The sequence below is a fragment of the Pogona vitticeps genome, chromosome 6, assembly GCF_051106095.1.
Source record: "Pogona vitticeps strain Pit_001003342236 chromosome 6, PviZW2.1, whole genome shotgun sequence".
In the NCBI taxonomy this organism is placed as follows: Eukaryota; Metazoa; Chordata; class Lepidosauria; order Squamata; family Agamidae; genus Pogona; species Pogona vitticeps.
This window is the reverse complement of record NC_135788.1, coordinates 47,138,683-47,166,587: the sequence shown is the minus strand read 5'-3', so window position 1 is coordinate 47,166,587 and position 27,905 is coordinate 47,138,683. Positions and strand designations below refer to the sequence as shown.

The 27,905-nt window shown below is 41.3% G+C and overlaps 1 protein-coding gene and 1 long non-coding RNA gene across 2 annotated transcripts in view; one reads left to right on the top strand and one right to left on the bottom strand.

Annotated features, from left to right (window-relative positions):
* The window catches only part of DYNC1LI1 (dynein cytoplasmic 1 light intermediate chain 1), a 43,731-nt gene extending 32,107 nt beyond the window's left edge, over window positions 1–11,624 (top strand). The window contains exons 9-13 of the mRNA XM_020799480.3: window positions 1,275–1,334; window positions 1,468–1,512; window positions 2,460–2,580; window positions 3,765–3,926; window positions 11,021–11,624. Of these exons, the coding sequence (XP_020655139.3) occupies window positions 1,275–1,334; window positions 1,468–1,512; window positions 2,460–2,580; window positions 3,765–3,926; window positions 11,021–11,133 (501 nt within the window). The 3' untranslated portion in view covers window positions 11,134–11,624. The remainder of the gene's footprint in view (window positions 1–1,274; window positions 1,335–1,467; window positions 1,513–2,459; window positions 2,581–3,764; window positions 3,927–11,020) is intronic.
* LOC144583490 (uncharacterized) lies at window positions 2,473–11,024 on the bottom strand. Its single transcript, XR_013537274.1, has 3 exons — window positions 6,538–11,024; window positions 3,514–5,732; window positions 2,473–3,369 (listed from the first exon to the last, which is right to left on the bottom strand). It is a non-coding gene; the product is annotated as an uncharacterized LOC144583490 (long non-coding RNA).
* Window positions 11,625–27,905: the final 16,281 nt, after the last annotated feature.

Here is a 27,905-nt window from a genome sequence, read left to right as displayed (position 1 = left end):
CTTATTTTTGGAATAGGACTTATATTACGAGCATCCTGAAAAATCATACTAGGGCTTATTTTCAAGTTAGGTCTTATTTTAGGGGAAACAGGGTACTATTTTAATCAAGTATGATGTCTAATTACATATTTTCAGAAAACGAACAGGGTGAGGGGTGGGATAGACACACAACTATGGACAGCCTATGTATGCATCATTCTAAAGCAGGGGTGTCCAACCTTTCACCTTCCCTGGGCCACATTAGAAGATGAAAATTTGGTTTGGGCCGCATGGGGGGGCAGCCCTAGCCATCCTCTGCAGCCCCGCTCCAAGCGTGCTTACCGGCAGCTGCGATCTCAGACAGCAGAGGCTGTCAGCTTCGACTCTGGCAGCTTTATGGGCCGGGAGGGGTCCACCTATTGACAGGGACGGCGCAATGCAGTCACACAACCCCCCTGTCCCCTCCCCTCCCACTCCTTCCTTCCTTCCCTCTCTCCCCCTCTACTGTTGTGACATGCCCTGGCCGCATTCCGGCTGCACACGCCGGCAGTGTAACTTGAAACTTTGGAATTTCTTTTAAAATAAAAAATTGCACTAGGCCGCATTACGAGCTGACCTGGGCTTCATGCGGCCCTCGGGCCGCAGGTTGGACAAGCCTGTTCTAAAGGCATTTGGCAACAGTGAAGCTAATTGCCATACTTCAGAATTTTGTACACAGGATGTTACTGCATCATTACTGATGTAATGAAACCAAACCCATCTTCTTTGTGTGCTTGCTGCAGCAGGATGGAATTTTTATGGTATTATAACATAGATACATATTTAGATACGTGGAGGAGAAAATAAGACCAGAAGGTTAAGATTATACCATTCAGTTTGAGATGGACTAGCCTGAATTACAGTCATAGCTCATTTTCAGCTTTATAACATTTTAACTGTAGCAGAAGGATCAAAGTTTAGTAGTATTTAGGCAGCCAGGACAGATTAGCTATAAGGTAGGTATAATGTGCTTTCTGTTAATAAGTGGGCTGTGGCATTACACTGTAGCTACTGAGCTACTTTTAAGGTACCGCGATATAGAGCATAGTAGTTGATAAACATTCTGATTTCAACAAGTAAAAGCTCGAAATCAAAGACTGTATCCTGATCCTTGTATTTGTATCTTGATAAGAATTGCCTTCATTTGACACTGGCAATAAATAAATAAATAAATAAATAAATAAATAAATAAATAAATAAATAAACGTGTTTCAAATCTATTGGGTTAAATGTATTTTAATGTTTACTGTTTGCAGTTCGTACACGAGAAGGAGATAATGTCAGAAGATGATCAAGTATTTCTTACAAAGCTGCAGGTAGTGTTTGATTTGCATACACTCTGTGTATTCTGTCTAACTTCATTTCAGTTGAAGTTGAATTTGGTTACATTTATATTTGAAATTATTGTCAACATTTCCCCTTTAAAATATGTTTCATTTTGTTTTGCAGTCTCTGTTAGCAAAACAGCCACCTACTGCAGCTGGAAGACCAGTGGTTAGTAATGCATACCTAAATACCAATAATTTAGAAGTATACTTCCTATATATTATTTTTGGTAAAGCATTACATATGTTCGTATTCCTGCATTTTTTACCAAAGAGCTTTCATACCTTTTGCTTCTTTGGGACTGCAATCCTATATTCAGTTTGGTAGTAAGCATTTGAACACAGTAGAACCTACTTCGGAGAAGACACATAGATTGTACTGTCAAAGTACTTATTACAGCTTTGTATCATGTTTTGTATAAAAAAGTGATTACTCGCATTTAGAATTTTTCAGATGGCTTTCTAAGAATAGGAAATAAATTTTAGTTGACATTGTTTTCTCACTAAACCTGTGTGTGTAATTACCACTGGTGTAGTATTGGTTGGAATTTAATTTTGAATGCTTGTTTTTTCACAGTAGGAATTATAAAACATTTTTGTAATCTAGATAGTGTGTCAGGGGCTCCATAATGTTCATTAATTGTCTGTATTTGATTTTTTCCGTCATTTTATGTGCCTGAAACTCCGCAACCCACATTTTCCTCCTGTCCATCTTTTGCATTATGTCTCTTCTTTGAAAAACAGAAGCATTGGCCACAAAATCCACTTGTGTTAATTATGCAGGCATAAGAGAAATGGCATCTCTTGCAGTGGCAGGTTGCTGCTGATTAAAGTGTATCCACCTCTGTTTCTTACTGATTTAATCTAACCTCACCGCATGTAATTTGAGTAGCTTCATCCATGACATGGAATAAAAATGGGGTAAAAGTGTTTCTTTAATTGCTTGTATAAATTTTACCAGCCATTGTCTAAACTGAACTGAGTATCAGTGACTTCACTATTTAATGTAACTTCCTGCATTCCAGCTTCCTTTGCCCAATTTTGAGAGGAACTTATGTTTCTGTGTGCTCAATATTTCAGCTGCATTGTTTTGTCATGTTTTCAAATGTTATATAGGATACCTCACCAAGAGTCCCTGGAGGATCCCCAAGGACACCAAACAGATCAGTAACCTCCAATGTTGCCAGTGTTACGCCCATTCCTGCTGGATCAAAAAAAATTGATCCTAGTATGAAAGGTAAAGGCATTTAAGATAGCCTTACAGTTTTCCCATCTAAATAGTAACTTCATACTTCATTTTGTCAGTAAACATGTCTTATTTGGTCTCTTCAAATACTACTCTTTGGATTGATGACTGTTTTCAGTTCCAAATCAAGGGTAGCAAATACTTAATGAAAGTGTTTATAACTTTGAATGCTAAAATAGATTTTCTGGTGGGTGGAAGACTTTCTATATAAGGTCCAGAGAGAGATTGCTTGGTCCATTTAGCATGTATAACAAAAAAAAAATTCTGAATAAAAAACAGCTGAGGGGCCTGACGCCGAGAGAGGCCCAGAAAGAAACAACAAGAAACCGGGCCTTCTCGGCAGTGGCCGCTCGACTTTGGAACAGCTTGCCGCCAGAGATCTGCCTGGCACCCTCGCTGGGTGTTTTCAAGAGCCAAACTTGGCTCTTCAGGCAGGCCTTCCCTCCTGCCAATACATATTTCCACTTTGCTTGTTTTTTTGTTGTTATCTTCCCATCTTGATTATATTATTATTGTAGATTTTAATTGTTGTTTTTAAATCGGTTTTGTGCACAATATATTGTGAGCCGCCCTGAGTAGACTCCTGTCTAGAAGGTCGGGATAAAAATCTAATAAATAAATAAATAAATAAATAAAATAATGTAATTGGTACCTCCTTTTCTTATCTTGCTTGGTCCCCAAGCTCTCTACCTGAACCCTATCTATATAAATCTGTGGCCTAACCATAATGCTCCATGTTTCTGAAGAAATGGACTGTAATCTATAGCAGTGGTTCTTAACCTTTGTTACTCGGATGTTTTTGAACTGCAAATCCCAGAAACCCCAGCCAGCACAGTTGGTGGTGAAGGCTTCTGGGAGTTGCAGTCCAAAACTCCTGAGTAACCCAAGGTTAAGAACCAGTGATCTATAGCACTGGTTCTTAACCTTGGGTTACTCAGGAGTTTTGGACTGCAACTCCCAGAAGCCTTCACCACCAACTGTGCTGGCTGGGGTTTCTGGGAGTTGCAGTTCAAAAACATCCGAGTAACAAAGGTTAAGAACCACTGATCTATAGAAGCTAACACTAGGCATGGGACCGTTGTATTTGATGGACTTTCACTTCGTAATTGGGTGGGAACCCTCTGGCTATGTTATGGGAGTGATTTTACAGAAAACATTTTAAAATTTCTTTTCAGCTGGAGCCACAAGTGAGGGAGTCCTGGCTAACTTTTTCAACAGTTTGCTGAGTAAGAAAACTGGCTCACCTGGAGGACCTCCTGGTGTTGGTAGTCCTGGAGGAGTAGGAGGCACTGGCAGTAGTGGTAGCAGCAACCTGTCACCATCTGTGAAAAAGCCAGGTAAGAATAGTATGCATGCATTGTAGGGGTGGATAAAATGGGCACTTAAATAAAGGATAGCTTCAAATAAAGTTTTTGCTCAGGATAGTGTCTTTTCCTGTATGATACAGAAATGCCAACATGTTACAGTTTAGTTGCTATTCAGTTACTATAATCTTTGCTGATCTGATCATCATTATAAGTTGGAAATGGTCCAAGGATCCAAAATTAGACTGTGTGACAGTACATGCAGGGTACACTGCTGCACATGAAGATCTCTGAAAAGGTGGTTGATACTGTCACCATCTATCAAGTGCAGTTACTGTACCTGTTCTGTGAGAAGCTAGAATCCTTTTTGTTTCAGACCAGTGATGGATGTTGTAAAAATGTGTTGTCATGGTGTGTACAGTTTCACTTTTAATTATAAGTGACTTACTGTATGGGTAGTGCTGCACGTGTAGATTTTTTCCCTTATTTTGATGAAGACCAAACAACAACCCAGGATCCTTCTTTTGTATAGTGAGCCCATTTAGAGTAAGAGCTGTGTGTGGATAACACTTGCTGTATCAGATGTGGTCTGGGCTAGCATCATGCTCCAGTATGACCTGAGATGAGGAGTCCACAGTCCATGCCCTGGCTTGTCCAAAACTTGTGGCACCACTGAATTTTTTCCTTCCTTCTAGTGTTCTCAGGTATGGGTAAGGGAGTCTAGGTATGGATTTGGAATAAGCAAAAAACAATGTTCTTGCACTGCTTCTACCTTCTTGTCTTTGTGCACTGTTAATTTAGAGAAATGTGCAAGGCACTGAAAAGGCAGTTTACATTTTTTAGAAATTGCAACATTTTAAAAATATTGGCATGTTTACTTAGTACAACTTGAGTTATACTACTGGAATAATGTTTCCACTGTTGTATTGCCTCTTTCTTCTTCGTGGCCTCTGTGAATGTACACAATTGGGTGTTCAGACAGCACCTGCACAGGTCTTCCCGGAATATTCTAGAGCTTTTTCTAAAAAGTAACAAAGTTGTGAATTGCCCCTATAGAGCAGTCTCCACCCACCTCAACCCTCAGTTCCATTTTACCACCTTGGTGACAGGAACTTCTCGGTTAGAGCTCTCCTTATGCTTATTTTTTCTCATCTCAGAATTGAACACAGACTGTTTTTTTTACTATGATTATTACTTGCCCCTCTCGTTTCTGGTTACTGATCTCCCAGTTACGATTCGGACTGTCATTCCCTTCCCACTCTTGCTTGATTGTTTGCCCGTCTTATTCGACCACGGACCGGTTCTCTTGGTTATTCTTCGCTTGCTGGATTGGCTTATTTCCTTAACAAGGTTCCCGTTCCCTTGGTTTGGGTTTTGTTGCGACTCGGACTGCTTTGGACTGCGTACTGTGAGTTATATATTCTACCCCTGCTGTTTATGTCCCCATCAGGACCTTTTAGCTGGTGTGCGTCGTGTTCCAGAAAATTGCCCTTTTCATATGGTCACTACCACTGCTTTTTGTTTAGGGGAAAACCATCAGCCTCAGTCTTGCAAAAACTGCAAGAAATTTACAAAACCTGCTCCGAAAGCTAGGCAGCAGAGGCTGAAACTATTTCTCTGGGACAGGACTTTGTCTGCTACAAAGCCCGCTGCTATGGAGACGGTTTCGATGCTATCAGCTACACCGCGCCCAGAGGGCTCAGTTTCTTCCCCCCCCCCCCACAAACCAAGAACAACGTCTAAACCCAACAAGACATTGAAAAAACCTTCTACTTCGGGTCGAAGAAACCACTCACCTCGACGTCAACCTCTTCCTCTGCGGCCCCTTCCAAGGATGCACTAAAAAAGAAAAAGTCTTCATCACTAGAGAGTAGTGATAAAAGAACCTCGACTAAAGCTCACCTCAAGAGCATTCCGCCAGTCTCCGCTTCACTCCCCTCTCCTATTTTAAAGGACTCATCTCGGGATCATGAATCCCTTTCCGAGGCTGCTGCGTCACTTCCACCCCAACTGCTAGAAGGTTCACCTATAGGGCTCGAACAATCACCGAGCCCTAGCCAGCTAGAAGATGTTGTTGCCTGTAGGCCAGTGTCTGCCCTTCATAGGCCTGTCTCTACCGGGCGAGCATCTCCTCTGCCTCATTCACCTTCAATCTCGTCAGGGTTAGATTCTCCACCCTGAAAAAAGACAGCAAAGAAGAAGCACATTTCTCCAGATTGACGTCGTTCTTCCCATTGGGAAATCTTTGTCGTACCCAATCCTCTAAACGCTGGGAGAAATACAAGTATGGTGACCCAATATACATCGAGGTTGACCGTAAAAGATCCCACCGTTGACAGTAAGAGACTGACACCGACTCTTCCTCGGAGCGGACGTGTTATAAGAGGCACAAGAAGATAAAATATGTTTATGCCTCCTCAACGTCGTCTTCTTCACCATCTCCCCCCAGATCTCGGGTTTCCGATGTCGAGACACATAGTAGGACTAAACATCGCGAAATAAATAAAACTGCTATTCACAGACCCATAGGAAGACTGTTCTCTCCTCTTAAGAGCTGCCTCATCACATTTGTCAGTTGGGAAGTTAGCTTCCAAGCATGCTACAGAAAGAAATAGAGGAAAACAACAGGCTCCTCTGCCCTCACCTTCAGACCAAGAAGCTGATTTCTCTTCAGAGTTGTCTGATCAGGATCAAGAGGTTTTCTCAGGGGCATCTGTGGAAACCACTGTAGAAGAAAAAAAACACCTGAGTCAGATGCAGGAGACCCGCATCCATCTTCCCCATCAGAGGATTTTTCCTCCTACATTCAGATGGTTTCTAGAATGGGTAAGGCTTTGAAGGTTGACACCGCACAGCCTCCCCCGCCTAAAGAGAACCTAATTTTTGGGAACATTAATCAAAAGCGGTCCCCACCATTGAGCCTAGCATTCATTCTGACCTTAAGGGTAAAGGAGTCTTGGAAATTACCTCTACTCCATCACAGGTGTCCCACCAGGTTGAAAACCTGTACCGTACCCATGGTGACTATACCAATTTCTTATTGAAGCATCGACCACCAAATTCTATTGTGGTTCAATCCAACCTCTCTAAATCAAGTGGAAAGGCCAAGGTTACCCCCACCAACAGAGAGGGACGTGAGATGGATGTGTTGGGTTGCAAATTCTACTCTTTTGCCACTTTTCTCCTCCGAGTGGCTAACTATCAAGCGGTCATGGGGGCATATCAGCGACAGCTATGGGCAAGAGTGCTCCCAGCTCTTGAGGCTGCTCCAGAAGAGACTAGGACCGGCTTCTTCAACACATACGCGGAAGCACTTACAGTGGCCAAGCATGAGACACTGGCCTTCCGACACTCAGAAGATGTGGCTTCTAAAACCTTAACTTCTGCTATTACCTTAAGAAGGCATGCTTGACTCAGATCTACCAATATTGTAGAAGACATCAAGAACCGCATTAAAGAGCTCCCATTCGATGCTAAAGGTTTATTCAATGAAAGAACTGACGATTCCATGGAAAATCTACATAAGATGAAAAAGACAGCTAGGTCGTACACCATCCACCAGCAACCCAAATTTCAGAAATATCAGTGTCATAAACCCTACACTCAGCAACAGTACCAGCAGCGTTCTTCCCAGACCTATCGTACCTTCAAGCCTCAAAGTCAGAGCCGATCATCACAAGCCTCCTCATCAATCACTGCTTTTCGATCACAGGTGTCTACACAAAGGCATCAGTCTTATCGTCCTCCTACGAAGAAAGCAAAACAGTATCTTTGACTTAAGGACACTCACAGTTCAGGCAACATCACCTACCACACGCTTAGCTCCCTTCTACGACAACTGGGCCGTATTACCAAAGACTCATGGGTCCTAAACATTGTCAAATTTGGATACCGTCTAGAACTGGCAGAGCTTCCTCCTCTAGGACGCATCAAATATTCATCCTTCGCACCTGTCCTAAAAGAAGTTCTCATATTTCTCGCAAAAAACGCCATTCAGCAGGTACCACCAAGAGACATTCAGAAAGGCTTTTATTCCCGCTATTTCATGGTACCAAAGAAGGACAGCAGTATCAGACACATACTGGATCTAAAGGCTCTAAACACTTACCTTCAACCGCGCCATTTTTGCATGTCTACCTTAGAATCTGTTATCCATCTTTTGCATCAGCAGGACTGGTTCGTAGTAATAGACCTACAGGACGCATATTTTCACATTTCCATCCATCTTCACCACAGAAAATATCTACGCTTCTTCTTCGAAAGTACTGCCTTTCAATTCTGCGCCCTTCCATTCAGGCTATCTACGGCTCCTTGCACCTTTATGAAGTGTATGGCACCCGTGGCAGCATATTTGCGCTTATACAACATAATGGTGTTTCCATACATAAACAATTGGCTTGTGGTAGCATCATCTTGTCAGAAAGCCATTCAAGACACAAGATTCATTCTTCATACTTTGGACAGTCTTTACTTCAAAGTAAATACAAAGAAATCTCAACTGGCTCCATCTCAAATTATCGATTACATAGGAGCAAGGTTGGATTCTATCAAAGCTCGAGTCTTCTTACCCCAAATATGTCTTCAAAAGTTGTGCAAAGCGGTAAACAGATTCATTCCACACTCCAAGGTGTCAGCTCATCACGGTCAACATCTACTCGGCTTAATGGCCTCCACAACCTCGACTCTAACACATGCACGCCTGAAGATGTGCTCACTTCAGGCATGGTACTTGTCTCTGTTTGACCCATTGACAGACAGTCCTTACAAAAGGCTGCACGTGACGCCGGAACTAGTGAACCAGCTGAGATGGTGGACATCCGTACCACATCTGCTTATTGGTCGACCATTCCGTCCAGTACGCCTTTCCATTCAAGTGACTACAGATGCCAGTCCCACAGGATGGGGAGCTCATTGCGATCCCCACAGGATCCACGCCCTATGGTCCAAGCAAGAGAGCCGACTCCATATAAACCATCTAGAGATGCTGGCGGTGATAAAAGCCTTCCGCACGTTTGCTCGCTTGATTCAGGGCCAAGGAGTGCAAGTAGTAACTGACAACACCACAAACATGTTATACATAAACAAACAGGGAGGAACACGATTCATGTCACTCCTATACTTGACAGTCCACCTGTGGGAGTGCCGTTAGTGGTGGGAGTTAGTGTTAGTGGGAGTAGTTAGTGGGAATGGTGCTCAGCATGTTTCAACAAGCGACAACCAAGTTGCAGATCCACTCAGTCGCCTAACAACAGTCTCATGAGTGGGAGCTAGACGAGGATGTCTTTCTCACAATCTGCGAGAAATGGGGGTATCCCACAATAGATGCATTTGCGACAGTGCAAAACAAGGAGTGCCCCATGTTCTGCTCTCATGCAGGCAGAGGCAAGAACTCTCTGGGGATGCTTTTATGATTCCGTGAGAGACAGATTTTCTTTACCTCTTTCCTCCCATTCCTCTTATTCAAAGGACACTGAAAAGATTCAGGAAGAGAGAACCAATGCCATTCTTATTGCACCATGCTGGCCTCGATAGTCATGGTTCACTACCCTCAAATTGATGGCCTTGGACGAGTTCAGGCTACCGCTGATTCCTCACCTTCTCACTCAGTGCTCTGGCAACATCCATCATCTGGACCTGCAATCATTACATCTGACAGTGTGGAGACTTCTCCCCTAATTCAAGAAGTCCTGGATAAAGCAAGGAAACCTTCCACCACTCTCTTTTATACTTAGAAATGGAATAATTTTCTGAGATTTGCCCATTCCAAGGGCCTACAGCCAATGCCTGTGTCTCTTCACACTCTCCTCACCTATTTGCGTCACTTGTTTGATTTAGGTCTGACTCTTTCCACATTGAAAGTCTACATTTCAGCAATAGTATCCTTTCAACCCCGTCATTCGGACTCTGCTCGCTTATTCTCTCACCACACGCTTAAGTCCTTTCTGAAAGGTCTTTGCAATATTCGACCACCCGTGCCACAATGGTCTCTACAATTGGTCTTATGCACTCTATCACATCCTCCCTTTGAGCCCATGGCCACCTCTGATGTTCGGTTATTGTCGTTTAAGACTCTGTTCTTGTTGGCCATCACTTCAGCAAGAAGAGCTAATGAATTGGCTGCTCTTAGGGTGGATGCCCCCTATCTGCAATTCTTCCCTGATAAAGTCCTCCTGTTCCCTGATGTTTCTTTTTTACCCAAAGTGGTTTCCAATTTCTACCTGAATCAGCCGCTGACACTGCCAACTCTGTTTCCAAAACCTTCCACAGATACTGAGCAAATGCTTTACTCCCTTGACGTACGCTGTGCTCTAGCATATTATATGACTAGGATGAAGGACTTTCGAACATCACCTAAGCTGTTTTTGTGTTTTCATGGACCTCATAAGGGCTCCATCAACAATTTCCAGATGGATTGTGTCCACTATAACTCTTGCTTATGATCTCTCTGGTAAAACTCCTCCAGACGGTTTGAGAGGACATTCCATGAGGGCTATGGCGACTTCAACAGCACTATTACACGGCATTGATGTACCTGACATCTGTAGAGTGGCTACGTGATCTACGGCCTCCACCTTTATGACACACTATAGACTTGATCTAAGAGCAAAGAAGGAGGCCAATTTCAGAAGGGCAGTATTAACTTCTGTTCTACAGTGATGGCCCACCATCCGGTAAGTGAGCTTGCTAGTCATCCAATTGTGTGCATTCACAGAGTCCATGAAGAAGAAAGAGAAGTTACTTACCCGTAACTATGGTTCTTCAAGTGGACCTCTGTGAATTAACACATCCCGCCCTACTCTACCCTCTTTCCGTCCCTGAGGATTGACTTCGGTCATTATTATGGCGGATAAATGGAACTGAGGGTTGAGGTGGGCAGAGCATGCGCTATAGGGGCAATTCACAACTTTGTTACTTTTTAGAAAAAGCTCTAGAATATTCTGGGAAGACTTGCGCAGGCGCTGTCTGAACACCCAATTGTGTGGATTCACAGAGGTCCACTTGAAGAACCATGTTTACAGGTAAGTAACCTCTCTTTATTGATTCTCTTCCATGGCTGTTGAAATAAATACTCTGATTTAGGAATGGATATTCATGCCAAACATTACAATCATGTCTTTTGTACGCAGGCCAGAAGCCTGTCTTAACTGACGTTCAGGCTGAATTGGACAGAATGTCAAGAAAACCAGATCTGGCCTCTCCAACAACACCTACATCCCCCACAGAAGGTGAAGCATCTTGAAGACACCAAACATAGCCATTTATTTGGTTTTCTGGGGTGATTTAAACTTCCTTCTGTGACTGGAACTAGGGAGCGGAAACTTTTTCAGAGAAGGACAAGCAGTTGATGTATTTTGTGTTGCCCATTTTGTAAAAGGGAACTGTACAGATGGAAAAATGTAACACAATGTGAGACTGGTATTCACAGTACAATGTGGCATTCACAAGTATCTGGATTTTGTTTAAAAGTCAGTGTTAATTCTGTAAAATTGGAAACATCCACTTAATTATTTGTAATGCAAAAGGCTGATTGAAGACTTGGAAAGGTGATATGCAACACAGGCACTTAATTTATATTGCTCTCCCAATCTTTTTAGTTTAATGCAATTTTACAAATTAACCTCAAGGGGGAGGATTTACTAGTTTTGTTGGAAAGAGATCAATCAATTGTTGTTTTTGTGCACCATCAATAAACTAACTCAAATAAAATGTAACACTTCATTTGGAATACAACTTCAAATTGCACTGATCTCATTTGAAATTTGACCTGTAGCAAACTGCTTGAAGGAGATTGTCATGCCAGAACATACTACGCTATTGAGGAGGTTGAAACTCCTGGGTTTAAAAATTGCATAATCTTGGGAATCTCAAATATCATTTTCAGGTTTACTTGGAGGAGTCTCTATAAGAAGACAGGCATGTATATTTTGGGAACAGGATTGTATGTAGCAAGCAGTAAAAGTTACCCTCAAATTACAGTGTTGCCTCGCTATGATAATCCATTTCACTGAAATCGCTTTTTAGCGAAATCATTGTCTAACGAAAAGCATTTCCCCATTGGAATGCATTGAAACCTGTTTAATGCATTCCAATGGGGAAGAATCGTCATTGTCTAGTGAAGATCGGCCATAGGAAAGCCGCTTTGCGAACCGCCGATCAGCTGTTTGAATTGCTGTCTTGCGAAGCTTAGGTCCTGAAAACACTTGTTTTGCGAGTGCGGAGGGAGCTGTCAAAATCGTTATCTAGCGAAAATCGGTTTGCAGTGCAGGGACCAAACATTGTCCAGCGAAATTTCCCCCATAGGAATCACGAATTGCTATAGCGATCGCAGAGTCAGTGTCTAGTGAAAAAACTGTCATGCGAGGTAACTGTCTAGCGAGGCACCATTGTAATCAGAATTATTGTGTCCAGAATTTCTTCACATATAGAGCTGCCTTATTCTCTTTTTAAGAATAGACATGGTATCTAAAACATTTCAAGTGATTTATTATTTGCACATAGATCTAGCCTCTTCTGAGAGAATTTAATAAAAATTAGTATACTTTTTGCCTTTGATATACCACTATCATTTTTACATACTGCTTGTAAATAAATTGTCTTCTAGACAGCTTACAAAAATTCAGTAGACATTGCTCACTGTTTTTCCCCCCAAAAAGCATAATTTCTTCTCAGTTTAAAAAGAAACCAAAACACCTGCTACTCACATGTAGCTTGCATTAATTGTCTGTACCTCCATATATTCAGCTGTGCTCAGGTTCAGAGGTACCTTAAATATTCAGTGAGCTCTAAACCGAGACGTCTAAGAAATATTGTTCAAATATATAGATATCTTGTTTGTTTGTTTGTTTGTTTGTTTGTTTGTTTGTTTGTTTGTTTGTTTATTTATTTATTTATTTATTTATTTATTTATTTATTTATTTATTTATTTATTTATTTATTTATTTATTTATATCCCACCCATCTGGTCTGGTCGACCACTCTGAGGAATATATTTTAAATACTGTATATAGTTAATACGTAGTTGCAAACTGAATGCTGTAAATTCATTAAGGTTAGATGTTCCTGTCAAATTCAATACTGTGTCTTTCATAAAACCTTATTGTTGATTATGGTGACCAGTTCCCAACAGAAAACATAGTATGATTTTTTTAAATTAAGGTATCCTAAATCAGATGTAGGAATTATACTCCTTAAAATATTATTGGACTGTGCCTTCCATGGTGATGCATGATGGATCAACATCCTCCAGAAAGCTGCACTTATTCATGCTTATTCTAAGGCAGGGTTACTGCTTCATTTTTTTTAAAAAATTGGAAGAAGATTATATATACGCGACCCAGGACTGGCAGAATTACTTCAGTTGTGTCAACATTCTTGTCTCCCCTGGAATTTCTTCCAGAACAGTGGGCCTGTAACTACTTCCACAACTCTCATCACTTTTGAAAGACATTTACTATGTGGTCCATGAGATTGTTGTTCAAAGTAACAAGTCCAAATCATGTTTACATGGCACTACTTAGGTGGTTTTTCAAATAACAGCCAGTACACATGCCAGTGCCCCCCTCCCGAAAGAATGAGCATATTTTCTAACACAAATGTCAAGTAGTGCTTTAAAATGTTTCTGTAAGATAGATTTCAAAATGGGAGCTTACAGAAATTGCATGGCCTCCTGAAGAAAGAAGAAAGTAAAATCCTGTTGGATGAAGGTGTCATCTCACAACAAACACCTTTACAGAAGACTATACAGTTCTTCATTTCTAATAAAATGCATGGAACAAAATGTACCTTTGAACAGACTACTATTGTATAAAAACATCAAGCATTTTGATGTGCATGTAAGATGTGCTTGAGTTTATGATAGAGATGAGGTAAGTAAAATATCGTTAAATTCATCCATGCCTTAGAGCTGAATTGTTTCTGTTCAACCATATTTGTAACACTTCATTACAGAAGAGAGGTTTTACTATCTTAATGTCTGTAACCTTACATAATATATTATTTCAGAATATAATGGTTTTCTAAATACATTAAACTATTTCTTTTGCATATTATACAATTTATTAGAAAGAATCACTTCTGCAGTACAGTATGAGCAATATAACTTTCTGCTGTTATGAAGTTTTTGCAACAGACCATTTTTCAGGAGGATGAGTTTCAAAAGTGTAGCCTATGGCTATCAACATAGTCAAAACTGCATAAATATTGAAGAGAAGGAAACTGAGACATAAGATGAAAAACAAGTGTGTTCAAACAATTGCAAATGTGTAACCTACTAATGTATAAAGTACATTGAACTTAATTTCAGTCAATGAACATTTGTTAAATGGGTGTAGCATTTAAGAATGTCCTCTATCTAATTTTCAGAGAAAGAGAATTTTATGGAGGTTCCAAGAAAGGAAGGTTTTGTTCAGCTGCCATTGAAAATATCATTTTCCATTCCTTCATTTGAACTTTGTACATGGTTTGTGTCCAACAGATCAAAATCAAAGATTCTTGTGGGATATAAAAGCAGAAGCATCCTTCCAGGTAGGTTGTGACATTAGGTGTTCAGATAGGGTTGATATAGTGGCACTAAGCCCCACTGCTAGCACTGTATATGCAGCCAAAAACCAGTTTGATATAAATTGCTTAGTAGGTGGTGCAAAAACATACAAATTGGCATTTATTACTTTTTGGTTAGATCAGTTTTAATTACTACTAAATTTTCACGAACATATTCTTTGTGAATATGTTTGTGAAACTGGAATTTCCTAGGAATAATCATGCCCCCTTGCTAAAGGTTTTAAAACAACAATAAAAGGAACAATAAGTTCCCCTTAAAACACACTGAATGTACTGTGTAACCTTTTAGAATTAATTGGAGCTTTCTAACAGCGATAATGACTTAACGTCTTAACCTTACACATATTTGATGTGTCCTTGCTTATATACTAGCACAGTCAAGAAAGAAACTAACTAAATTAGCCTAATACTTTCCTATAGAATTTTCTTATCAAGTGTTGATCCTTCAAGCAACCTCTCTCTATATTAAATATACATAGATTATTCTTAAGGATTACAGATATTGACCATCAATTGTTGCTATTTTCAGCAGATTTGTAAATTTTATTTCTAAGTATCTTTAGAGACAAAGGCCTTAATCCAGATGGTAATCCCATCTAGAACAGACACACTAACTCAATGGAATTTTCATCACTTTTCCCCCATTCAGCCACGGATTCAAAGAATATGCAACAGTTGGGAATGGCAATTGGATTAGGCCTTATATCATCTTTTCTTTGCAAATTTAGAATGAGCTCAGTATTTGAACAACTTTTATGCTAAAACAAAACTGTGTAACTTAGTGTTTGGAGCACCTGGCTGCAGTGCCTGGGGCAAGAAGTTTGAATCATCACTATGTTCCAGGAGAGGAACCAACCAAGATCACCTGAGTGTGTGTAGCTGATGGGCATTGTTTGCCCTGCCATGTATCCTTGCAGAGACTGTGGTTTGGGAATGCCACTTGAGGATTTTTTTCCTAGTAAATCCTTTATATCTATCATAAGTCTGAGTTAACTTGATGGCCTATAATTATTATGTCAAATTAAACTGGTCAAACAATGTGAAAACTTTCTCTCTGACTGGCTCTAACCTACCTTATATGTTTTGACTGGGTGTACTATACCCCAAAACTGAGTGTGGAAGTTACTTTTTGGATAATGACAAGAAATCTCCATGGAGGAAGATTCAGGGAGTTGTCCCAAAAGTAACTTTTCCAAGTTCCACTCTTAGACTGACAAACATGGGAGGAAAATATTTGCACTTCCTGTAGTCATCCACAAGAGGGAAGCAGAATTAAAGAACTAAATTACTAGTATTAAGACTACATATTAAATCAGGGGTCAGGGAACTTTTTTACCTTTTACCTCCCCAAAAATTTATATACACCGACATTACCTCCTTGATTTGAAAGGAAGGAAATTGTACATTATTTGAATTCAAAATCTTATTGAATCTACACGGGCTGTGTACGGAACTAGCGGGATATATCATCAGTATTAATGGTTGCTGAACTTGCAGGGTGCAACAAATTTAATAAACATATGTACTATTTTTCCTGGAACACATTGCACACCAGCCACGGGGTGGTATAGGGAGTAGTAAGGTGTCCAATGTGCCTAACAAGTTGCATAAAATTTTTGCTAGCTCACAGAGGATTTAATCATCATTAATGGCTGCCAGAGTGGTTGCTAGAGACAATGACGTGCTTGCTAGAGACAGCCAAAGCAGAGTTGGGGGGAGGCTTTTCCTACCACTTTAATCATTCTGTGTGTGGTGTGCAAAAAGGAACAAACCAGGCTAAAGGTCATGTCACCCACCCTGGTGCCACAGCCCAACATCAAAGGACCAGTGCGCTATTTTTTTTAATTAATGGAAAACTCAACAGTAGCCAGAGGATTGGAAAAGATCCGTCTACATCCCAATCCCAAAGAAGGGCAGTGCCAGAATGCTCCAACTACCATACAATTTGTCAGAGTATTGAAAACTTACAGGCCAGAACAGAACAGAGCAAAAGTAATAATGAGCTACCATGTTATACTGGTGTGTAATTTGCTGTGTCACAGTGACTCTGGAGAGGTGGTGCCTTGGATGATGCAACATCTGCTGTGACTGGATAAGAGCAGAGGCTCAACTGTATATATATGATCTGTATAGGGAACATGTACCACCACCTTCATTTGATGATGCCATGCTGCTGCTTTCTACACTTGTATATATGATGTAAATATACGTGTTGTGCTGGAGGAAGCTGAACATGTCTGAGTGATTTATTTTGCCTTCTGGACCTGAAAAAACCTTAACTCTGCTGGATTTTTGTGGGTTCGCGATAACAAAGGTTATGGGCCCAGTGACACGCCCTGCGCAGACCGCCTAATGGGAAGATCCTTGGTGAGTACCAGAGGGTGCCACTGTAGTGAATGGAGGATGAGATAGAGGTCCTGGAAGAGAGCAGTTCTGCCGTTAGGAGCCCGGGAGGGGAAAGAAAATGGAGGCCTGATAGAAGAGCAGGCAGCATGGAGGCGTATGGGAAAGGTTTTCTCTTAACGAAGTTAAATGACAGTAATTACCAGATCTGGTCCATGAAAGCAGAGATGCTGTTAAGGAGGGGAGAATTATGGCAAATTGTTGCCAACCCCCCACCAGGCTTTAATGAGGAGGAACAGAAAATTAATGAGAAAGCTTTGAGTACGCTGATACTTTGTTTAGAAGATAGCCAGCTAGTCCATGTGCAAGGCTTAACTACAGCGAAAGCAGTTTTGGACTGTCTCAAAAGGATTTATGTAAGAGACTCGGCAGGCTCTAAAGTGTCTTTAACCAGGAAGCTCTACAGATGTAGATTACAGCCCGTTGAGAGCGTTTCTGGACATTTAGAAAAGATGAAAAGCCTACTTAATGAGCTACAGCAAAGGGGAGTCCAGTTTCCAGAAGACCACAAAGTTTATCTGATTCTAAGTACTTTATCTGATGAATATGATACTCTTAATTACGAGCTTAGAATCAATGCTCGATGCAAATCCGACTCTGGAATACTTGACGGGCCGATTGCTGGAACAGGAACAGTGTTGGAATGAGAGATTAGATAGCAGAGAGAAAACAGACAGCCTGCGTTGAAGGAACCGGGACGGCTTGAGGCAGAAGACAGATTACAGCACACAGCACAAGGAAACAGCTCCTAGGAGGGGAGATGGCCGCGCCATGACCGTGAGATGCTGTTTCAGCTGTGGATCTGAGCAACATCTTCTCAGAGACTGTGAAAAAGCCAGCAACAGATGCAGTCAAGATTTCTCTTGTTCAATCCCAAGGACATTCTGCAAGCTTGTCGGAGAGCTTGCTGGATAATTGATAGTGGTGCTGTAGTACATTTAACTAATGAGAAAGATATATTTTCTTCTTTAGGTGCATCGGACCTAAAGAAGAAAGCCTGGCCAACGGACAGAAATTAAAAGTTGCTGCTGAAGGGACAGTCTTTATACCTGGTTTGAGACAGAAACTTGAAAGTGTGCTTTATGTTCCACAGCTAGATTGCAATATACTGGGTGTATCTGCATTAGATAAGCAAGGCTATGTGATAACATTTGAAAATGGTGAATGTAAAATTAAGAAATAAAACTGCAAGGGCAAAACAAGAAAATAATTTGTATGTAAGGTAAAGGTTCCCCTTGATAATTTTTGTCCAGTCGTGTTCGACTCTAGGGGGCGGTGCTCATCCCTGTTTCCAAGCCATAGAGCCAGCGTTTTGTCAGAAGACAATCTTCCGTGGTCACATGGCCAGTGCAACTTAGACACGGAACGCTGTTACCTTCCCACCGAGGTGGTCCCTATTAATCTACTCGCATTTGCATGCTTTCGAACCGCTAGGTTGGCGGGAGCTGGGACAAGTGACAGGCGCTCACTCCATCATGTGGATTCAATCTTACAACTGCTTGGTCTTCTGACCCTGCAGCACAGGCTTCTGCGGTTTTGTATGTATTGAAATGTAAAAAGCAAAATGATACACACACACAATTGGTAGAAACACACCACAACATGACCAGTGTGCACATTTATTACACAGAAGATTAGTTCATATCAACTTCGGGACACTTCAGAAAATGCAAACAATGGCAAAAGGTGTTCAGTTAAATGAGTGTAAAAACTATTTACTGTAACATTTGTAAACTGGCAAAATCTATGGTGTCCCCTAAAAGTAAAGAATGAACCAGTCAGACAACAAGGCCTTTTCAGCTAGTGCATGCAGACTTGATTGGACCTTTTGCCCCATCTTTGGTTGCAGCAAAATATGTGCTGGTGATAGTTGACGGTTATTCAAGGTACTCATTTTGTTACCTTTTGAAGTCAAAAGCAGAAGTGTTCAATAACTTCAGAAATTGGCTGAAATTTATTGAAAGACGTTATGGCCACAAGGTGGCGCAAATTCAAACAGATAGGGGCACAGAGTTCATGTCAAGTAGATTTCAAGGTTGGCTACAAGAAAATGGGATATATCACAGGAAAACTAGCCCTTATTCACCCTTCCAAAATGTGACAGAATGAAGAAATGGTGTTCTGCAAACTATGAAAGATGCTTTGTTAGCTGACGCTAACACAAGTCACGGTTTATGGTCAGAAGCTCTGCTTACCATGAATTATATAGTGAACGGACTGATGTCATCCGCGATAGGACAAACGCCTTACTTCATGTTGTATGGAAAAGAGCCATCATTAAAGCACATGAGGGTGTTTGGGTGCAGTGCATGGGTGCACGTCCCAAAAGAGATCAGAAGGAAGGGAAAAACAAAGGCAAAGAAAATGAAATTTCTAGGTTATGAGAGAGGTTCAAAAGCATACCGTTTTTTAGCTGGGAACCGTAATGTAGTAATATCTAGATCAGCTACTTTCTGTGAGCATGAAAATTGGGATAGAGTACATGGTAATTCTCAAGTTTTCATACCCATTTCAGACACAAGAAGTGAGAATAGACAGTTAGAGCCAAAAGAAGAGGAGGCTGAAGAAGGCACGAGCCGGTCCATGACAGAAGAAGAGGACGATGGGCAATGCAGTGAGTCAGAAAGTGAGATAGGAATTAAGCAGGAGCCACAAGTCAAGGAAGAGCCACAAATTCCCAGGAGATCTGAGAGGGCCAACAAAGGGATTCCACTTACAAGGTCTGGTGTAGGGGAAATAAGGGTGTGCCATGTGTACCAGGAGCCCAAAAGTTATGAGGAAGTGATGTTGCTTCCTGATGTAGAAAAGAGGAAATGGCAGGAGGCCATGAAGGAGGAAATGAGATCCTTGGATGATCACAAGGTCTTCACTGAGACTAGGCTGCCACCTGAGCATAAGGCGATTGGCAGCAAGTGGCTTTTCAAAAGAAAACTAAAAAATAATAGAGAATTTAGGTACAAAGCGAGGTTGGTGGCTCAGGGCTTTACACAAAAGAAAAACCTGCATTATGATGAGGCATTTTTGCCTACTGTGAGAGCAGAAACCATGAGAGTAGCGTTGGCTTTAGCAGCATCCAGGAATTATCATACAACAACTGCATATGTAAATGCAGCTTTGAAAGAAGAGTTGTACATGGCAAATGCACCTGGCTTTGAAGGGTCAAAACCAGGGATGGTTTATCAATTAAATAAGGAAATTTATGGTTTGAGACAATCAACCAGAAATTGGAACCAATGTCTTCATGCAGTACTAGAAAAAATAAATTACAGGAACAGTCTGGCTGATCCATGCCTATATATACAGTAAAAGAGAATGGAAATGAACTGAATAGTTTGTTAGCATATGTGGATGACCTATGCTTCATGACAAAGGATCAGAGCCAGATAAACATATTTGAAAAGCAACTGAAAAAAGAATTTAAATTGAAAATTTCGGGTTCAATACAAAATTATTTAGGGGTGCAAATAAAGAAACAAAACAAAGGTTTTGTGTTGAGCCAAAAGATGAAAATTGAGCAAATGTTAGAACGATGCAATTTGCAAGGTTGTAAAAGTGTACAAATCCCTATGGTTATAGATTTCCAAAAGTCTGATGAAATAAGTAATGAATTCAAAAATCAAGAAATTTACCAATCTGCAATTGGGAGTTTAATGTATTTAGCGAATTGGACCAGGCCAGACATTGCAGCAGCAGTGAATATACTTAGCAGACATGTGTCTAAGCCAACTGTAAAACACTGGCAAGATGTTAAAAGAGTATTTAAATATTTAAAAGAAACAAGTGACAAACGTTTACAGTGGGGTCTCTACTTAAGAACGTCCTTACTTAAGAACAATCCCACTTAAGAACAGCTCCATTTGCTAAATTTTGCTTCTACTTGAGAACAAAAATCCAGATAAGAACAGGAAAAAAAACTTTCCTGCTCTTTTTTTAACCTTAGGTCATCTTAGGTTAAAAAAAGTTCTCCCCCTAGTGGTAGAGTACGTATTAACCAGCTTTGCATTAGTTCCCATAGGAACTAATGTACGAACGCACCTCTACATAAAAAAAACAGCCAGAACGGATTAATTGGTTTTCAGTCCATTGCTTCAAAATTAGCTATGTTAGAAGTGCTTTTAACACTGTTCCCTGACCTAAGGGGGAAAAAAGAAAAAATCCCCCTCTAGTGGTAGAAGGCGGAATAGCAGCTTCCCATTAGTTTCTATGGACGGAAAAGAGCAGATATGGATTAAATGGTTTTCAATGCATTCCTATGGGAAATGCAGATTCTACATAAGAACTTTTCCACTTGAGAACCACCTTCCAATATGGATTAAGTTCTTAAGTAGAGACCCCACTGTATTTATAAAGCCTTCAAAAGAATTGACAGTGACTGGACGAAAGATGAAAGCGACAGGAAGTCAATGTCTGGATTTGTAGTATTGTTTGCAAACATCCTAATAGGATGGAAATCTAGGAAGCAAAGTTCAGTTGCTACTTCTACAGCAGAAGCTGAATTTGCTACTTTATCAGAACTATGTTCTGAAGTAGTTTGGTATGAGTAAATGAACACATAACATAATAAAGGTGTTAGAAGACGACACAACTTGCATACAGATGGCTGTAACTGAAAAAATGAGAAATAGGAGCAAACATGTAGATATATCATAACGTGAGAGAAGCTATAAAAGAAAAGCTAATAGAACTACAGTACTGCAAAACAGAAAAGAATGTTGCCGACATTATGATGAAACCTTTGAAGTCACTAAGACGTGATGAAATAACTAAGGAACTGGGTATGATTTCTGTTCAGGTGTAAATTAGGAGGGGTGTCAGAGTATAGAAAACTTACAGGCCTGAACAGTACAGAACATAGCAAAAGTAATAATGAGCTGCCATGTTATACAGGTGTGTAAGTGACTCTGGAGAGGTGGTGCCTTGGATGATGCAACACCTGCTGTGATTGGATAAGAGCAGAGGCTCAACCGTATATACAGTGGTGCCTCACATAACGAGCGCCCCATTTAACGATGAATCCGCATAGTGATGTGGATTTTCCGATCGCATTGCAATGTTTTTAATGGGTAACCATCGCATTGTGATGATCGGTAAGCGATGTTTCCCCAACAGCTGATCGTCGGTTCCAAAATGGCCACCGGAAGAAAAAATGGCCACCTGCAGCGTTTTCACGCGGTTTCCTCGCTTACCGAGGTGGCGAAAATGGCGGCCGGATGGAGGATTTCCGCATAGCGGTGATTTTATCCCCCATAGGAACGCATTGAATGGGGTTTCAATGCGTTCCTATGGGTTTTTTTCCCCGTATAGCGACGATTCCAGATAGCGACAATTTATCCGGAACGGATTATCGTCGTTATGCGGGGCACCACTGTATATGATCTGTATAGAGAACCTGTACCGCCACTTTCATTTGATGATGCCATGCTGACATGTTGCCACTTTCTACACTTGTATATATGTGTAAATACATGTGTTCTGCTGGAGGAAGCTGAACATGTCTGAGTGATTTATTTTGCCTTCTGGACCTGAAAAAACCTTAACTCTACTGGATTTTGACGGGTTTCCAGTAACACAATTGCACTCATTTCATATGCTAGCAAGGTTATGCTCAAAATACTATACGGTAGGCTTTAGCAGTATGTGGACCGAGAACTCCCAAAAGTACAAGCTGGATTTCGAAGAGGCAGAGGAACTAGAGACCCAATTGCTAACATGCGCTGGATATGGAGAAAGTCAGAGAGTTCCACAAAAACATCTACTTCTGCTTCATTGACTACACAAAAGCCTTTGACTGTGTGGGCCACAGCAAACTATGGCAAGTTGTTCAAAAAATAGGGAGTGCCTGGCCACCTTATCTATCTCCTGAGAAATCTATATGTTGGACAGAAAGCAACAGTTAGAACTGGATATGGAACAACTGATTGGTCCAAAATTGGGAAAGGAGTACGACAAGGCTGTATATTGTCTCCCTGCTTATTTAACTTTTATGCAGAATACATCATGTGAAAGTCTGTACTGGATGAATCCCAAAACGGAGTTAAGATTGCCAGAAGAAATAGCAATCACCTCAGATATGCAGATGATACCACTCTGATGGCAGAAAGTGAGGAGGAATTTAAAAAGTGGAGAATGCCAAAAATGGTCTGAAGCTCAACATGAAAAAACTAAGATCATGGCCACTGGTCCCATCACCTCCTGGCAAATAGAATGGGAAGATATGGAGGCAGTGACAAATTTTACTTAATTGGACTCCATGATCACTGCAGATGGTGACAGCAGCCACAAAATTAAAAGACACCTGCTTCTTGGGAAGAAAGTGATGACAAACCTTGACAGCATCTTAAAAAGCAGAGACATTACCTTGCCAACAAAAGTCTACATAGTCAAAGCTATGGTTTTTCCTGTTGTGATGTATGGAAGTGAGAGCTGGACCATAAAGAAAGCAGACCGCCAAAGAATTGATGCCTTTGAATTGTGGTGCTGGAGGAGGCTCTTGAGAGTCCCCTGGACTACAAGGAGAACAAACCTATCAATTCTAAAGGAAATCACCCCTGAGTGCTCACTGGAAGGACAGATCCTGAAGCTGAGGCTCCAGTACTTTGGCCATCTCATGAGAAGAGAAGACTCCCTGGAAAAGACCCTGATGTTGGGGAAAAGTGAAGGCAAGAGGAGAAGGGGACGTCAGACTATGAGATGGTTGGACAGTGTCATCGAAGCTACCAACATGAATTTGACCAAACTCGGGGAGGCAGTGGAAGACAGGAGGGCCTGGCATGCTGTGGTCCATGGTGTCATGAAGAGTTGGACATGACTTAACAATTAAACAACAACAACATTTATAAAGCTTATTAAGTACAGTGGTGCCCCGCATGACGACGATAATTTGTTCCCCTGAAATAGCTGTACAGCGAAATTGTCATGCGAAAAAAAAATCCCCACTGGAATGCATTGAAAACTGGTTAATGTGTTCCAATGGGGAAATTACCTCATTGTCCAGCAAAGATCCTCCATAGGGAAGCCATTTTCTGAGTGCCAATCAGCTGTTTTTAATGGCTGTCTTCCGACGCATGGGTCGGAGAACAGTGGGAAACCATTTTGCGATGTCGTAAAAATTGTCGTATTACGAACAAACGGTTTGCGAAACACAGACCTATTCCACGTCCAGCAAAAAAAAAAAAAAAACATTGGAAACATCTTTTGCGATGGCTATAGCGATCACAAAAAAGTCATCGTCAAGCGATTTCATCATTTAGCGGGGTAAGCGTCTAGCAGGGCACCACTGTACAGTACATTGAAATCCTGGACATAAAGCAGCTATATATAGGAGTGCGGACTTTTAATACACATTTTATACACTACATAAAGCGTATGCACACATTTCACTTATTTGAAATGTAGTGTTGGAAAAGAGTTTTACAGATAGCATGACTTGTCAGCAAGATAAGTAAAGCAAATTAAGTGTGGACTCTCACTAGAAGCTAAAATAACCAAACAAAGGGTATTGTACTACAGTGGCATCATGAGAAGACAAGCTCACTGGAAAAGGCAGCAATGCAGGAAAAAGTGCATTGCAGCAGGGAAAGAGGAAGACTGCAGATGAGATGGATTGACTCAATAAAGAAAGCTGCAGTCTTTTGTTTGTAAGACCTTTTGTTTTGTGTTGCAGTCAAAAGGACCAGGAACAAAGAGACAGGGATTCAAATTTGGGGAATAAACTATGATACTCTTGCCTGCTTTGGGGATGACAAATAGAGAAAAGCAATTGCTACACACTTCAGACATCTAGTCCCAGGTGTGTTGGTTGTCTTTCACTAGGTGCTTGCTGTTAGCAAGACTCTTCTAAATATTCCAGTTCTGCCCAGTACATATTCAGCATCTAAACAGAATCACTTGCTCTTCTCAGCAGAAACTGCAGAGCTAAATGCAGTGGAGATTACATTTGGAAGGTTGCTTTTTTCATGGTTTTATAAGTCTCTCTCTCTCTCTCTCTCTCTCTCTTTCACATACACACACACACCCTAAGTTTGCAGCAATCAGTTGCTTCAGTTCAGTACAGTATGTCCATTTCTTCTCATTACATTTAAACAAGCATGATGAAACCACCCGGTCCCTCTCTTGCACCTTCCTTCCCACCTTTTGGAGCCTTCTCTCCTTGCAGTCACGTCCTTTTTTCATGGTTTTATGAAAGTCAGTCTCTCTCGCACACATACACCCTATCTCCCTCAATTTTCTACAACCTTTAAACAAGCTTGATGAATCCACCTGTCCCTCTCTCACATCTTCCCGTCTTAATTGAAGCTTTCCACCTCCGGGGGAAGTAGTGATTCACAACTAGTTATTCACAACCTGGATTGAGTGCCCTGGGCTGTTCTACAGCCATAAACAATAAAGCAGCCTTATCTCCAATCTCTAAAAGAACTGATTTGCAATTGCCGCAATGAAGGAAGGTAACAGGGATAGGTGGCTTACAGTTTGAGGTTCAGCTGCAGGGTGTGCATGTGGGGGTAGCGCTCTGCTCATTACCCCCAGGACTTTCATTTTACCCCATTTGGGGTAATTTACCTTTGTTCCCCGACCACTATACTAAAGGAAACACAAGGTAGCTTAAGTTTACCTATATCCGTAATGGTGAACCTATGGCACACGTGCCACAGCTGGCACGCAGAGCCCTCTCTGTGGGCACATGAGCCATAAGTCGCTGGATTGCTACCCCTGGCAGCCAAACCTGAGGAGGTGGCTGCAGCTGCAGCGCTAGCACCCCGGTGGATGGCGGGCCAGGATCCGGAGCAGCTGGTGCTGGTGGCAGCGGGACAGTCGAGCTATAGGTAGTGGCAGGGTTGGACACAACTGAAGGTGGATCCAGAATGGGGTCTGGAGGCAACTCCATGCCCAGGATTCCTGCTTCCGTTGCTGCCACCATTTTTATTTTTTGCATTTTGGGCACTCAGGCTCAAACAGGTTCACTATCACTACCCTATACCATGTTTTCAGGACACTTCCATAAACATTATGTCCAGTATCCTCCTTAATTGCACAAATGTGGAAGAGCAGTCACATAAGCAGTGCAAACTCTTTTGCCATCTGTCCATCACATACCTACCCTGTTTCCCCTAACATAAGACCTAACCTGAAAATAAGCCCTAGTATGATTTTTCAGGATGCTCATAATATAAGTTCTACCCCCAAAAAGCCCTACCCCAAAAATAAGCCCCAGTTAAGTGAAGCCCCGCCCTCCACCATTGTGCAGCAACCGGAAGATGACACGACTGCATTTGAATAAATATAGATTGTTGTACATGAAAAATATTAAAAAATCCCCTGAAAATAAGTCTTAATGCATTTTGGGAGCAAAAATTAATATAAGACCCTATCTTATATCCAGGAAAACATGGTAGCTTACTTTATTGACTTCGAGTAATCTTTGCAAACTGTCTAACCTGTCAGCTTGTAATATTGTGTAATCTGCATATTGGATGTTCTTCATAACTTTTGTTAACAGTGACAGTCATTTGAATCAGCAAATGCTTCATTAACAGTGTTCTTTGAATATAAATTGAATAGTAGTAGCAAAAATACGAGGGGGTGCTGACAAATATTGAGCCTTTCCCAGAAAAAATTGAGCCAGGAAGCTATAAATTGAAGGGTGTATTGGCCAATTTGTCAGTATTCAATGGTGCAAAAATCAACTATCTGTGATTTTAACTTATCTTTCATGTTCAGGTCCAAAGTGAACATGGCAGTACCTTCAGAACAGTTCAATGTGGAAGAGCATAGGACCATAATCAAGTTCCTGTTACTCCAAGGGAAAGGTGCAAAGCAGATCCATGATGAAATGTCACAAACTATGGGTGACAGTGGCCCTTCATATGCAACAGTTAAACATTGGGTTGTCAATTTTAAAACTGGTCATTTCGGTGTTGAAAGTGAGAAGTGGAAGGCCTGTTTCTGTCTCTGTGCCTGCAAATGTGAAATCCATCCATGACATGATCATGGAGGACTGCCGAATATCAGCCAAAAGTATTGCTATACATGTGAGAATATTACGTGAGTGAGTTGGTGCACATTATCCACAATGACTTGGAAATGAGAAAGCTGGCAGCAAAGTGGATCCCCAAACTTTTGACAACTGAATAAAAGAGGAAACGTGTGGAGTCATTGGTGGCTGTTTTGGAACATTTTGCAAGAAATGAGTCAGATTTACTGGACAAATTGGTAACTGGTGATGAGATATAGATCAACTGTTATGATCCTGAGACAAAGGAACAGTCTAAGGAATGGAGGCACAGTGGTTCCCTTAGGCCAAAGAAGTTCCAAGTGCAAAGGTCAGTGCAGAAGCAAATGGCAACAGTTTTTTGGGGATAAGAAGGGAGTTCTGCTGGTGGACCTCCAACAGGATTCAACCATCAATGCAAAATATTACTGCGCTTTATTGACGAAGTTGAGGCAAAGCATCACGGAAAAACCGTCAAGGAAAAACGTGGAGGAAAGCTCTCTGAAAGTGTCATTCTGTTGCATGACAATGCCTCGTCACACGTCCAAAGGTGTCATTCTGTTGCATGACAATGCCTCGTCACACACTGCAGGTGAAACAATGGCAAAACTGACATCCTTAGGCTTTCAGGTGATGCCCCATCCACCCTGTTCTCCCAACCTGGCTCCTTCCGACTATTACCTGTTCCTCAAACTCCAAAAATACCTAAAGGGACAATGATTTGGGAGTGTTCTGGAGGCAACTACAGTAATGCTGCAAATGAGTGGTTACACCAGCAGTTGGAAGAATTTTATTTGCAGGGACTTAAGAAGCTGCAGGACAGATGTTGCAAGTGCATTGACTTCCTGGGGTAATATGTCGACTAGTGTGGCAGTTACAGCTTCCTAGCTCATTTTTTTCTGGGTAAGGCTCAATACTTACCAGCATCCCCTAGTATATATCCTTGTAGCTTTCTGTTTCCAGTACAGGTTGCCAATTATGACTTCAATCACTATCTGTTCACCAACAGCTCCATTAGTTTGCCATGTTGTACTTGTCAAAAGCTTTTGTGTAGTTAGTAA